Source organism: Leishmania panamensis (genome assembly GCF_000755165.1).
Source record: "Leishmania panamensis strain MHOM/PA/94/PSC-1 chromosome 20 sequence".
Taxonomy (NCBI): Eukaryota; Euglenozoa; class Kinetoplastea; order Trypanosomatida; family Trypanosomatidae; genus Leishmania; species Leishmania panamensis.
Window position 1 is genome coordinate 736999 of NC_025866.1, and position 14259 is coordinate 751257.

Consider the following 14259-nt stretch of genomic DNA (forward strand, 5'->3'; position numbering starts at 1 on the left):
TCTCCCCCTCCGACCGGCAAAATGTCGGCGCATGTGCACCTCGGGGGTTCGTGGGCTGGCGCCAGCCGCCACTCCCGCAGTGCCGCAGAGACAGCGAGGGGGAGGCAGAGGAAGTGCAACGAGGGCAGCAAGAGCCTGCGCCGCCCGAAGGCGCGCACACATCGCAGCCCTGGCACTGGCGGCAACGCTGCCGGGTTGATCGTGGCGAACACAGCAAGCACTACTGAGAGGACAGAGACGCGCGGGGGGGGGGGGAGTAACGGGAAAAAATAAAAACATTGAAGAAAAAAAAGTGAGGGGCGCGCGCACACATGCCGCCATCGACTGCACACTAGCCAGCCGTGTTTCGAGCATGCATCGGCCTGCCTCTCCGTCAGGGGCAGCGAGACGTCTCGCTCCAACGCCTCACGCCCCTACGCCCACGCTCGCCTCACCACGCATGCACCCACAGAGCCCACATGGCCACTGCAGGCACCGCACCGTGCCTGGGTGCCGTGCCTCGCCCTCCGTCGCTACTAGCAGCGTCACGCCACAGCACGGCGCGGCGGCTCTCCACACGGCAGCCCGGCGCACACGGCGGCCTTAAGAGGCGCCGACAGAGGCGCGAGGGAGCGCAGCATAGACAGCAGCACAGGAGGGGCAGGGGGCACGAGGGCACAGCGTGCGCACACGCCGCCGTCTCTTCGCAACGCGGCAGACAGAGGGTTGGCGTCAGTGGGACATCCGCGCCGGATTAGGTGGGCGACAGAGGAAGCGAGGTCGCGGGGCGGCAGATGCGCGCCAACAGAAAAAAATGGGAGGGGGGGGTAAATATAGACGCTAGCATGGGGAAGACTGCCGCATGCGCTGCACACACAGGACCACACCGTGTGGGAGACCAGCGCCTCAGGAGGAGGGGGCGTAGTAGCAGCAGCGCCGCCTCCAGTGGTCGCGAGCACCATGAACCCCCACTGCCCCTTCGGCAGCACGTCTCCCCCTTCCCTTACCCTACAAACACGTACAGCGTCGACCACCGCGGCTTCATCTCCCTCGTCACTCGCGCTCTTTTCGCGTCAACGGCACGCGAGGTGAGCGTAAGCCGGCACAGGACGCTGCCCAGACGGCAGCAACGGGGAATGGGCGCGGAGGGGGAAAAGGGGAGGCGACACGGGGGCTTCGTCGCCGCCAAGCACTCGCTGACGGCAACAGAGCGCAGGCCACTGTCCGTGCAAAGCAGGCACGCACACAGGAAGAGAGAAAACAGAAATGTACAAAAAGAGACACTAAAGGCGAAAGCAGGGGGGAGTGCAGGGAAAGCGACGACGAGAGCGAGAGACACGCGCAGGCGTAGTGCAGAGGCGAGCATCCGCAGCGCTCGCGGCCACTCGCCTTCGCGCTGACATCAGCTCCGCCGGCGCCTCCACGGGGACCTCGCCGTGGGTGCCGCGCCGCCGCCAGGGTCGCCCGCGGCAATCCTCTCGTCTACTCATACTCCTCATCCTCCTCCTCCTGTTGAGTGCCACGTTCTTCCGACTCTCCTTTCGAAGTTTCGTCTGACTTGTCGTTGGCGCCGTCAAGCTCACGGAAAACTGTAATGTGGAACGGAAGCAGCAAGACGAAAATGTTGAGGATATCCAGCACCCAGGCTATCACGAAGAGAACGAAGCCGGCACCGTAGTTAGACAGAAAACTCTCTCTTATGCAAGCTGGGGGATCTTCATTTCTGTAAGTGACCACCATGGACGCCCAGACAATACACAAGGTAACGGCACCCACAATGTTGAGCGCCACGCAGACAAAGCGGAGGTAGGGGCAGCAGAACAGCATGGTGACGCCCAGGACGAACGCCGTGCCGTACACGAGGATGGAGACAATAGCGAGAACCTGAGCCACACGGAAACGCATCAGGCGTCCTGGACAATCCGACCACAACTCGTATATACTGCGCGAATACTTCGTGCCGAAGCCTTCGTTCTTCAAACCCCATAAGGTCACAGCAGGAGTACGGCCAGATCGAAACTCCGGCTTAAACACAAACATGTCGATCGGCGTAGCAAACATGACCAAGAAGAACGCGATGAACTGGACGACCGCGTAGATTAACAGGGCGATATTCAACTCCATTGTCGCAGACTCATAGCAGCACGCGGAGAGAGGTGAGGCAGTGGTACACGGCAGAGGAGGCGGCGTAGGGATGGGAGTGGGGCGAGTGGGAGAGAGCGAGAGCGAGTCGAGTCTTCACACAGCAACGTCGTTGGTGCTGCCGCGTGTGCGTGTGTGTTTGTGGTGAGAGAGGGGAGGCATGAAAGGGGGGGTGCAGAGCGAAGGGGAGAGGCGGTAGAGAGGGAGAGAGGTGGGGAAGAAGGGCGTGGCAGCCGGACGGATAGATTAGCCGACGGGCGAGACACCACACGCCGGCAGCGGAGAAAGGGACGGCAAGCAGCAGCGCAGCACAGCAAGACGGGGAGAGCGGCATAGAAGGGAACAGAGGACGCCGCGTCGCTGACCGTCGTCCGCCCTCCTCCGCAGAGTCTCGGCAGCAACACAGTGGCGCGGCGCATGGCGAGGACGAGAGGCGAGAGCGTGTGGGCGTGCAGAGCCGCACCCGCACGCGTGCCGCAGGGGGCGTGGCGCGCCGCTCCTCTCTCCCCTCGCCGCCGTCGCAGAGAGGAGCGTGCGTGTGTGTGTAGGGACCTCGGTGTGGGTGCAGGGGGGCTGCAGCTCCGCCACTCCCCCACCCCCTCCCATACGCCCGGAGACCAAACAACACGCAGATGGCGGCAATTCGGTAGAAGTGGAGAAACACACACACGCACACCCCACCACACAGCTACACACGCGTATACCCATCACCACCAGCGCACATCCCCGCGCGTCTACAGCCAGCAGCACCGCGAGGCGGTGTGAAACAGCTTGCTGCGAAAACGCCACGCGTCTGCTACGGGATCGTACAGCACAATGTCCACCAGCGCCGTGCTGTGCAGCGCCGCCGCGTCCACGCCGCTGTGCTGCCCGGCGTCGTATGGGCAGGTGGAGAGCTGCTGCAGCGCCGCACGCAGCTCCGGGCGGCTGGCGCACGTCGCCTGCAGCTGCCGCATGGCCTTCAGCAGCCTCGCATTCGTATACTGCGCCGCTGACGCGCGGCGCTGACGCACAGCGGCAATCAGCTCGTCCACGTCGCTGCTGCTCGTCCCAACGACGTCCACGAAGTGGCTGAGGCTGACGGGGTCGATGGCGCGCTGCGTGTGGGCGAAGGCCTCCTCGCGGCTGAACGCGGGAATGACGCAGAGGTCCAGCCGCGGCAGCCCAGCGCTTGCCATGCTGAGCGCCTCAGCGGGCACCTCCATCACAACATGGCACACACGGCGGTCGAACGCCAGCGCGGCCACGTCCCTGTAGACCCGCTGCAAGCTGCTGCCCTCGCGCAGCCGCAGCAAGAGCAGCGGCGTCTCGCCCCTCGCAGCGCGGGCCATCCGGCACGCCTCCTCCACAAAGTCCAGCACGTCGCCGCACACGTCCACGCTACCCACGCCCAGCGCCTTGACAACGCTGCGCAGCGTGTCCTCGGTGCCGCGGACGTCGACGCACACGTGCGGCACGCCCTCCTTCAGCACGGCGCTGCGCCACAGCACACTCGCGCCGCTGCCAGCGCTGCCTGTAAAGGCGACGATGCGGGGAGGCGCCGGCAGCATCTCTGTTAGCACCCTGCGCACGACCGCCTCCCCGTTCTTGCGACCCACAACGAAGGGCTCGTCGCCCGCCGCGAGCGCACCCCCGCCCCCCGACGATTGCGCCGCCTTGGAGAGCGTCTCGATGGCTGTCTGCAGCTGATGGTCCCGCTGCTCCCGCCGGTAGGCGCGCAAGTTTGTCGTGAAGACGTAGGTCACCACTAGTACGCCAGCCATGCAGCTGATAGCGCCTTTGTACTTTGCAAGGGCATAGCGGAAGTCCCTGTCCTTCAGCCGCTCGCGTGCCGCGCAGCGCAGTACGCCGCGGTGTTCGCGCTCCCACTGCGCCTTCTCGCAGATGCTACCTTGCTCAGTATTCGACACAAACACAAAAGACGAGACATCCACCGTCTGCAGGAGGTGCATCAACTCCACCCGCCAGCCACGGCAAAAGAGGATGAGAGCAACGGCCTCAGCGTCACGCGGGTCGTGCATACAGGGTCGCAGCCAGCAGACTACCTCCAGCAGCCTCGCATGGTAGAGCAGCTTCCTCCGCCGCCCCAGCGCCACAATGCGCTCAGGCGTCACAGATAGCTCCACCTCGCCGTCGTCCCTGAGAAGCACGCAGGTGGCATCGCCGTTCACCCTGGCGACGGTCCCCCTCATGCACATGCCCGACAGCACAGCTGCACCTCCGCTCGCAGGGTTTTTCTCCAGGCTCACCGTCACCCGCATCCCAACACCCACCAAGAGCGGCGGCGCAGCACCGCCACAACGGGGCACAACGGCGTCGCCCACCCTCCCACGCAGAAATATTCTTAACCTGTACGCTGCCTTCCACATCCTCGCAACGAGGCGGCCAAGCGCCACAGGACGGTCTTCAAAAACGTTGGCCGGCTGCGTGGGGCCCACACCAATCAGCGCCTCCCCCATGCAGTCCCGCAACTCTCGCCGATAGTGTCCAGGCCGCACTGAGCCGCAGACCCAAGGCCTGCACTCACAGAGGAGCGTCCGTGCGTAAGATGCGCTGTGGTCGCCAGCGCTACAGCCGGGCACGCACTCAGAAGACACACAGCCCTCACGCAAGGCGGACGCTGCCGCACCAGAGGGGGCGGCGGCAGTACCACCCGTGCCGCGTGCCGCGCACACACAGGTGCAGGCGATACCTCTCAGCATTTGCGCCGCGCCAATCCACGAGCATGTATGCCCCTGACGAAACATGTGCGCCTCGGGCGTTCGTGTGCGGGCGCCTGCGTCCACTTCAGCGGTGCCGCAGAGACAGAGAGGGAGGGAGGGCCAGAGAAAGAGGAATGAGGGCAGCAAGAGCCTGCGCCGCCCCAATGCACGCACACACATGCATACGCATGTGCACACATCCAGGCATGCACCGGCACGGAAGAAGGCGCGCACACATCGCAGCCCCGGTAATGACAGCCGCAATACGCTAGGCGTTCCCCCTGCCCGCCCCCTCAAAGAGGACGGGTGGAGGGGCACTGACAGCGGCAACGCTGCCGGGCTAAGCAACCCGAACACAGCAAGCAAGACTGAGGGCAAAGAGACACGGGGAACATAATAGGAAACAATGAAACCTAATTAATGATAAGAAGACTTAAGGACACGCGCACACGCCCCGCCATCTCCAGCGGAGACAGTGGGGAGCGGCTGAAGCACAAGACAGGGTGCGGCTCACGCTATCACGATCGACTGCACACTCTCCGGCCTTGTTTCCAGGATCCATCGCCCGGCCTCTCCGTCAGGGGCAGCGAGACGTCTCGCTCCAACGCCTCACGCCCCTACGCCCACGCTCGCCTCACCACGCATGCATCCACAGAGTCCACATGGCCACTGCAGGCACCGCACCGTGCCTGGGTGCCGTGCCTCGCCCTCCGTCGCTACTAGCAGCGTCACGCCACAGCACGGCGTGGCGGCTCTCCACACGGCAGCCCGGCGCACACGGCGGCCTTAAGAGGCGCCGACAGAGGCGCGAGGGAGCGCAGCATAGACAGCAGCACAGGAGGGGCAGGGGGCACGAGGGGAAGCCACGAACACAGCACTCGAGCGCACCCCACCGCATACACGCAGCATCAGCAATGCAGAGAAAGGACATGAGGGCAAGGGGCCACGACGACAGCGAGAGACATGCGCCGTCGCACGGCAGAGGAGACAGTCCGCAGCGCTCGCGGCCCCTCGCCTTCGCGCCGACATCAGCTTCACGAGGGCCTCCACGGGGACCTCGCCGTGGGTGCCGCGCCGCCGCCAGGGTCGCCCGCGGCAATTCTCTCGTCTACTCATACTCCTCATCCTCCTGTTGAGTGCTACGTTCTTCCGACTCTCCTTTCGAGGTTTTCTCTGACTTGTCGTTGGCGCCGTCAAGCTCACGGAAAACTGTGACGGGGAGCGGAAGCAGCAAGACGAAAATGTTGAGGATATCCAGCACCCAGGCTATCACGAAGAGAACGAAGCCGGCACCGTAGTTAGACAGAAAACTCTCTCTTACGCAATCTCGGCTATCATCCGTCCTGTAGGTCACCACCATCAAACCCCAGACAACGCCCAGGGTGATGGCACCAACAATGTTGAGCGCCACGCAGACAAAGCGGAGCCAAGAGCAGCAGAAGATGATGACGACGCCCAGGGCGAACGCCGAGCCGTACAGGACGATGGTGACAATAGCGAGCGCCTGTGCAGTGCGGAAACGCATCAGGTGGCCAGTGCATTCAGCCCAGAGAATGTCCACAGTAGCATTGTGTGATACACCGCTGCACATATCTTTGAATCCCCAGAAGGTGATACAGTTTTTCGTCATATTTTCGTTTTTTACGCAAAACATGTCGAGGGGCGTCGCCACCAGCACGAAGAGGAACGCGATGAACTGGAGGATCACGTAGACTAACAGCGCGATATTCCACTCCATTGTCGCAGACTCACAGCAGCACGCGGAGAGAGGTGAGGCATCGGTGCACGGCAAGGGAGGTGGCGTAGGGAAGGTTTGGCGAGTGGGAAAGAGCGAGAGTGAGTCGAGTCTTCACACAGCAATGTCGCTGATGCTGCCGCGTGTGGATGCGTGTTTATGGTGAGAGAGGAGAGGCATGAAAGGGAGGGGGAGGAGGGCGAAGGGGAGAGGCGGTAGAGAGGGAGAAAGGTGGGAGGGCGCCAGCGTGACGCACACGGAGGTACCACCAAGTAGGCGTGAGACACGGCGTACCGGCAGCGGATGGAAAGAGGGGGAGCAGCAGCGCAGGACGGGGAGAGCGCCGTAGCAAGGAACAGAGGGCGCAGCCCTTGAGCGTCGTCCGCCCTCCTCCGCAGAGTCTCGGCAGCAACACAGTGGCGCGGCGCACGGGGGGAACGAGAGGGGAGAGCGTGTGTGCGCGCAGAGGCGCAAACTCACAAATGCCGCCGAGAACATGTGAACGCAGCACATCAGCACAGGAGCAGCAGAAAGACTCCAAGACGAGAGCCAGCGAGCGAGCAAGGCGAAGAGGAGGGCGAGGGGCAGGAAGCATCCCTTGCACGCACACACACACACACACAGGCGCAGAGCTGCAGACCACACGCGCCTCCTCACGCTTACCTCTCCACACAACCGCTGCCGCTTTCTAGGCTTTCCGCTCCTCCAGAGTGAAGGCAGATGCGCCATCGTGTTCACACGGCCTCCTCTACTTGGTGTCCTCCCACTGCTGCCATGCCGCGGCGACGCCACGCTTCCACCCAGAGCGTCTCGCCGTCGCTGCCGAGCACTGGTCGTCATACGCCTCCCCATCACGGCCCGCACGCTCACCGCTGCACACGCGCAGCAGCAGACACAGCAGCAGAGGCACGGCGAGATGCCGCCGGGACACGCCTACATGCCCAGGACGAGAGGGGCGCGGGGGCCCGCACAAGAGCGGCAGACGCGGTCCGCCAGAAGCGAGCGCGAGCGTGATGGGGGACACTGAGAAAAGGCACTCGCCACTTCGTCTGCCGGTGCGCGAACGGCGAGGCAGCAGAGACCGAGTGAGCCAAGCGACAGAAAGAGGCTCACGACAAGAGGGACAGCACGCCGCGCACGCCCCTCCGCATCTCCCCCGCCACGCCACGCAGGCACTCGCACAGACACGTGGACAATAAGGGGCACAGGGGAACTGAAGCACAGAAAAGCACAAATCAGCAAAGAAAACGTAACAGAAACCAATGCACAAAATCAAGGAAAACAACAAAGGCACAGTCGTCCCCTTCCTCCACAGCTGCGTGTGTGCGGGCATGTGCGGCTCCGCCACCAGCTGTCCCCCAACTCCGGCAAAATGTCGGCGCATGTGCGCCTCTGGCGATCGTGGGCGGACGCCGGCGGCCACTTCCGCGGTCCCGCAGAGACAGCGAGGGGGAGGCAGAGGAAGCGCAACGAGAGGAGCAAGAGCCTGCGCCGCCCGAAGGCGCGCACACATCGCAGCCCTGGCACTGGCAGCGGCGACGCTGCCGGGCTGAGCAACAAGAGGACAGCAAGCAGGACTAAAAGGGTAGAGCTACGCGGGGATGCAACGGGAAAATAGGAAAAGAGGTCACCGAAAAGAAGAGTGAGGGACGCGCGCACACGTGCCGCCATTGAGCACGCACACTAGCCAGCCGTGTTTCGAGCATGCATTGCCCTGCCTGTCCGTCAGGGGCAGCGAGACGTCTCGCTCCAACGCCTCACGCCCCACAGACACGCTCGCCGCACCACGCATGCATCCACAGAGCCCACCCGGCACGCTGCAGGCACCGCACCGTGCCTGGGTGCCGTGCCTCGCCCTCCGTCGCCACTAGCAGCGTCACGCCACAGCACGGCGTGGCGGCTCTCCACACGGCAGCCCGGCGCACACGGCGGCCTGAAGAGGCGCCGACAGAGGCGCGAGGGAGCGCAACATAGACAGCAGCACAGGAGGGGCAGGGGGCGCGGGGGGAAGCCACGCACACGCGGCAGACAGAGGGTTGGCGGCCAGCGAGACAGCCGCGCCGCATAAGGTGGGCGACAGAGGAAGCGAGCTCGCGGGGCGGCACGTGCGCGCAAAAATAAAAAGAGAGAGGGGAGGAAAGACACAAAGGAGAGCCTGGAAAAGACTGCGGCATGCGCCTGCACGCATCGGGCCACGGCACGGCGGAGAGAAGCGCCTCAGGGTAAGAAGGTCCAGCAGGAGCGCCAGGCACCATCACCGCCCTCTGTGACACCACGTCCCACCCTTCCCTTACCCTACAAATACCTAGGCTAGCAACGACCGCGGCGCCATCTCCCTCGTCGCTCGCGCTCTCATCGCGCCAACGGCACGCAGGGCGAGCGTCAGCGGGCACGGGGCGATGCCCAGACGGCAGCAACGGGAGATGGGCGCGGAGGGGGGAGGCGACACGGGGGCTATGTCGCCGCCAAGCACTCGCTGACGGCAACAGAGCGCAGGCCGCTGTTTGTGCAAAGCAGGCACGTACACAGGAAGAGAGAACGCAGAAAGGTACAAAGAGAGACGCGCAAGACAAAGCAGGGGGGCGTAGGGGAAACCTCGAACACAGCACTCGAGCCTACCACCACCCCATACACGCCCCATCAGCAATGCAGAGAAAGGACACGAGGCCAAGGTGCCACGAGGGCAGCGAGAGGCACGCGCCGGCGCACAGCAGAGGCGAGCATCCGCATCGCCCGCAGCCTCTCGCCTTCGCGCCGACATCAGCTCCGCCGGCGCCTCCACGAGGACCTTGCTGTGGGGACCACGCCGCCGCCAAGGTCGCCCGCCGCATTCTCCTCATCTACTCTTCCTCCTTTTAAGTGCTACTTTCTGGGGCCTCTTCATTTAAGTTTCCCTTGGCGTTGTCAAGCTCACTAGAAGCCTTAACGTTGTATGGAAGCAGTAAGAAGAAGATGTTGATGATATCCAGCACCCACGCTATAATGAGGAGAGTGAAGCCCACACCGTAGTTCAATAATGTACGCATAGCTGGACATGGTCCGCCATCTTCCTTTAAGTAAGTCATTGCCATTGCAGCCCACACAACGCACAGAGTGATGGCACCCACAATGTTGAGCCCCAGGCACACATAACGAAGGTTGAAGGAGCACAGCAGCATGACAACGCCCAGGATGAACGCCATGCCGTACAGGAAGATGGAGACAATAGCGAAGGCCTCTGCTGCATGGAAAAGCATTAGACGGCGGGGGCAACTATTCCACACCGTGGAGATGACAACATCCTTTCCTAAACTGCTGCAATTGTACTTGAAGCCCCATAACGTCAAACAGCCTTGCAAGGGCTGCCCATTTTGGGAGCGAAACATGTCCAGCGGCGTCGCCACCAGCACAAGCAAGAACGCGATGAACTGGAGGATCGCGTAGAGTAACAGCGCGATATTCCACTCCATTGTCGCAGACTCACAGCAGCACGCGGAGAGAGATGAGCCGGTGGTGCAAGTCAGAGGAGATGGCGTACGGATGAAGGGCAAGTGGGAGAGGGCGAGAGCGAGTCGAATCTTCGCACAGCAACGTCGTTGATGCTGCCGCGTGTGCGTGTGTGTTTGTGGTGAGAGAGGTGGGGAGGAGGGCGAAAGGAGAGGGAGGTAGAGAAGGATAGAGGTGGGGAAGAGGGGTGTGACACGCGGGTGGAGGTGCCATCTGCCGGCGCCAACGCACGAGCGCGGCGGAAGAGTCGGGTGGGGGCGTGGCGCGCCGCTCCTCTCTCTCCTCGCCGCTGTCGCAGAGAGGAGCGTGCGCGTGTGTGTGGAGGGGCGTCAGTGTGGGTGCAGGGGTGCTGTAGCTCCGCCACCCCCAACCCCCTTCCATACGCCCGGGGATCAAACAACACGCCGATGGCGGCATTTCGAGCGGAGGCAGTGGGCCAGAGACACGCTCATGTACACAGACATCGCCACCACTGGATGCCTTATGCAGAAAAGCAATGCGGCATCCCTTTTTTGGCTTCGTACTATCGCTCGCCTATCTGTCGAGGCGCAAGGGCTACTTGTGATAAAGTAAGAAAGGTGAATGACGAGGAACCAACATGCGAGTGTGTGAAGGTGGTGGTGATGGTGGTGGAGCTGCAACGACATGTAGTGCTGAAAGGAGAGTTGGCGTCCGAGACTAGAGACACCAAAGCGCGACGACAACGGGCACGAAGAGCAACGGAAGAATAGCGGCAAGAGCGTGAACCACCCTAGCACGTACCCTCTTTTTCTCTTCTCCTCTTCACCGTGTTGCAGGCGTAGTGGGGTACAATTCGAGCACATTGTCGGCCTCATCGTTGATCTGCTGCTGCCTCAAAAACTGCTGAAATGCCGGTTCGTCATGCACGAGAAGCTTATACTGGGTCTTCTCGTTACACTCGGCAAGCACAGGGGGCAGCTCACCCTTTTCGAGTTTCACAAAGACGTTGTTGTTGTAGAGGGTCGCTTCGTCTACCAGGGACACGTAATTGGTAAAGTTCTCCGCGAAAAGCTTGAAGGAACGCAGCTGAGTCGAGATGGGGACACCGCGGTTTGTCTGAAATTTGCGCAGAAAGCCGCGTGGGACGGCAGTCTCCACCTCTACAGTGATGCCGAGGAAGATAATTTTGTACGGCATGGGCAGAGCGGGATTACGAGCTTTGGCGGCGACAAAGTACTCTTCTATTTGCGTCTCTTTGTTGTACCCTGGGCCTTGCTTGAAGAGAGTCAGGTGGGCATCACGCACCATGGCGACAACCTGCTGCACGAACGGCTTCCACATCATCGTGGCGTCGAGGACGATGCTGCGTCCTTGGTTGATGGCCTTCACCAGAAGGTTTTCAGCAGCGCGAGTGCTATGCGTGTGCGCCTGCGAGGACGACATCTCGCTCTCGAACGGCAGCTTAAACTCATCGGCATTCACAACAACGCTCTGCTCCTTGTGGCTTTCCCACCAACTGCTCTTCGCGAGTGCCGCGACGGCTGTCGTCTTGCCTGCGGCCATACCACCGCCAAGAAAAATGAAGACAGGTTGATCCAGCAGGTGATGTTGCTGCTGCTGAGGAGCCAGTGTCAACGGGCTTGGCGTGTGTTTGCTGCACTTGCTGGCACTCCCAGCTACACCGAATTCATCCTTGCAGCCTTGCAAGCGGCGGAGCGTCACCACTGCCGAGTGCAGCTCGCGATACCGCTTGAATTTCTCTTCTTGGCGTATGTACTTGATGCGCGTGAAGAACTCGTTCATCTTGCGCAGCCGAGGAACACTCGCCCCGCGAGAACTGATCCATTCTACAAGCGCAGATACAGTTTGCACGCCATCCAAGGGATAGATGATGTAGTCGCTGCTAACCAGGGTGTCTTTGAGAGAGTCAAGACTCATCTTTCCGCTGTGTTCTCCCAGCGGCTGCACCTTCTCCTTCCCGCTGGTGCTGTGAACGCCAGAGTTATCGAGGTTAGTGGTGCTCAACTGCGACAATGCGGCAATAGAGTGGTCTTGAGCCCTTTTGCTCACGAGGGTGCTGAAGAGAATTTCCGCCGACGTTGGTGGCGCGCCTCCCACCCCCGTGTTAAGCGCTTGCCGAAATGGTGAGGATACGTCTGCTGGATTACCGCCTGACGTGCTCGGCTGCTCACCTGATGTGGCAGCGAAGGCGCCGACGCTCTCGTACACCTCACTGTGGTTCCTTATTGGTAAGCTCCGGGATGAGCCCGTATTACTGCCCGTCGGCGATGGCGTGAGTACTTCAGTTCTTGCGGCCCCAACTGTCGTGTATGCTTCCCCGTCGCTGCGACCCGTTGAGCGCCGCGCTGTCGCTTCTTCGTGGCGGCACTTAGGCAGCGAAGCTGAGTCGACACGGGGAGAATAGCCACGACGAGGCGGCCACTCAACCTCCCTCCTAGACGAGGTGTCCTCCACGCAGAGGTCGGGGCGCAGGTACGGCGACGAAGGTGTCCGCGTGAAGCGCGCGGAGCCCTTTACCAGGCCTTTTGGTACCAAAGACGTCGACGAGGTTCCCGCGCCAACCGCCGGGGTGCCTGCTATGCCGTCCCTTTTCGAGTCGGCACTGACCTTGCACGTTATTTCCTGAACGGCGTCGTCAGTGCGAGTGTGAAGACCGGCGCTCGGACTGTGGTGACGGCGATTTTGATAGCGCAGCGGAGGTGTGTAAACGATCGTTGGGAACCAGCCGACATTGTACAGGCTTGATAACTCTGGCTCTGCGACGGCATAGACGACGGCGATCGTCGGCATCGGATCAAGTAGTCGCTTCGCCGCGATCTTTTGAAAAACGTCGATCACTTCGTTGCTCTTGGCCGAGTACTTGGCATGAAAGACAATCACCAGACCCGTTGTGTTGCTCAGGAGTGCGTCGCGGTAGTTGCTCAGGGTGAGGAACCGCAACCCGTACACCGCAGCGGCGTTGAAGGCGCGGGCCGACATGACGTTTGGGGACCGAATAGGGACGACGGCACAACCTAAGGCGCTGCTGCATGCTTGCACGCCGACTGGGAACGCGTTTGGGGACGAGGTGGATGCCCCATCGTCGGCTGCAGTTTTGCCAGACGTCGGCGAGAACGTTGGCAGCAGGGGGCCCACAATGCTGACGGAAGGCTTCCCTTTGGCAGTCGAAGCGGCGGTAACGTCTTGAGGCAGACTGGGAAAGCTGAACTTTCCCACGTCAGAACCCTTAGCCGTTGATGAGTCGCTAGTGGAGACGATATGATCTCTGTTGAGGTCGGTGCCGGCGACAGTACCAAGGGGGCTGCTGACGACGAAGCTCGAGGAACGCGACGAGCCCACGCAAGAGGACGGTACCACCCCTGAGTGGAGTGTGTAGAAAGACGACACGCTCTCCGTGGGGTCCAGGTAGGTGTGTGGGGGGAGAAGCCAAGGCGTGTGCTCGATATCATCCACACCATCCTCGGGAGCCAGATCAACGCACACGGGCAGCACGTACTCCCGCACGTACACCTCGTACTCCCTGTTGATCTGGATTACGTAGTCGGCTCGATGCCAGTTCCACGAAAAGTACATGGGTACCAGTGTATTAAGAATGGAGAGCAGGTGCTCCACTGCCCTGTCCGGATCGCAACAGCACATCACAGTTGCCACATCACGGTCGCGAATGGGTTGCTCAGGTGGATGCGTTGCACATCTGTTAGCGGAAGTGTCTTCGCTCGAGTCCTTCGCGTCGCACCCAAAGTCGCAGGTGGTGTCAGGGGAATTGATACAGTAGGAGGCACGTTTTCGAATATGCTGAACGAGACGCAAGCGGTCTTGCGCAAAGCGAATCGCCCACTTGTGGCACAGCTCCTCTAGCAGCTCTGGGTTTTCACGTGTGAGGAAAAGCATTGTGCAGCACGCAGCAAGCTTCGCGACATACATGTACGGCGGATGCTCGAGTGCCTTGAGGACATACTCCACAAAGGGCACGTACGGCGGTGGCGATTGCATCATCATGCGGAGTCGGAAAGGAGACGGAGAGCAAACGTTAGAGCTAAGAACAAAAATTGAAGACCCGAAGAAACAGACCTCGCAAACACAAAAACAAAACAAAATCAAAAAAGGGTAGAGTTTCAGCAAATAATAAAAGAAGGCAAACACACAACGACAGCACACACACACACACAAAGAAAAACGAAACGGCGATACCAGTCGACCCGCTCGTTGGTCTTCGCTCCCTGCACCTTGTCA

General features: G+C 61.5%; 5 protein-coding genes across 5 annotated transcripts; all 5 read right to left on the bottom strand.

Annotated features, from left to right (window-relative positions):
- Positions 1–1461: 1461 nt before the first annotated feature.
- On the bottom strand, positions 1462–2103 carry LPMP_201620 (amastin-like surface protein, putative; the record flags this gene model as incomplete). The annotated part of the gene is made up of 1 exon (XM_010700061.1): positions 1462–2103. The coding sequence occupies one exon, from the start codon at positions 2101–2103 to the stop codon at positions 1462–1464; it is 642 nt and encodes a 213-aa protein (XP_010698363.1).
- Positions 2104–2855: 752 nt separating this feature from the next.
- LPMP_201630 (tuzin-like protein) lies at positions 2856–5003 on the bottom strand (the record flags this gene model as incomplete). The annotated part of the gene is made up of 1 exon (XM_010700062.1): positions 2856–5003. One exon carries the CDS (start codon positions 5001–5003, stop codon positions 2856–2858), a length of 2148 nt encoding a protein of 715 aa, XP_010698364.1.
- A 928-nt stretch (positions 5004–5931) lies between these two features.
- On the bottom strand, positions 5932–6561 carry LPMP_201640 (amastin-like protein; the record flags this gene model as incomplete). Its single annotated transcript, XM_010700063.1, has 1 exon — positions 5932–6561. One exon carries the CDS (start codon positions 6559–6561, stop codon positions 5932–5934), a length of 630 nt encoding a protein of 209 aa, XP_010698365.1.
- Positions 6562–9413: 2852 nt separating this feature from the next.
- Positions 9414–10007, bottom strand: LPMP_201650 (amastin-like protein; the record flags this gene model as incomplete). The annotated part of the gene is made up of 1 exon (XM_010700064.1): positions 9414–10007. The coding sequence occupies one exon, from the start codon at positions 10005–10007 to the stop codon at positions 9414–9416; it is 594 nt and encodes a 197-aa protein (XP_010698366.1).
- An 820-nt stretch (positions 10008–10827) lies between these two features.
- LPMP_201660 (hypothetical protein) lies at positions 10828–14025 on the bottom strand (the record flags this gene model as incomplete). Its single annotated transcript, XM_010700065.1, has 1 exon — positions 10828–14025. The coding sequence occupies one exon, from the start codon at positions 14023–14025 to the stop codon at positions 10828–10830; it is 3198 nt and encodes a 1065-aa protein (XP_010698367.1).
- Between the last annotated feature and the right edge of the window lie 234 nt (positions 14026–14259).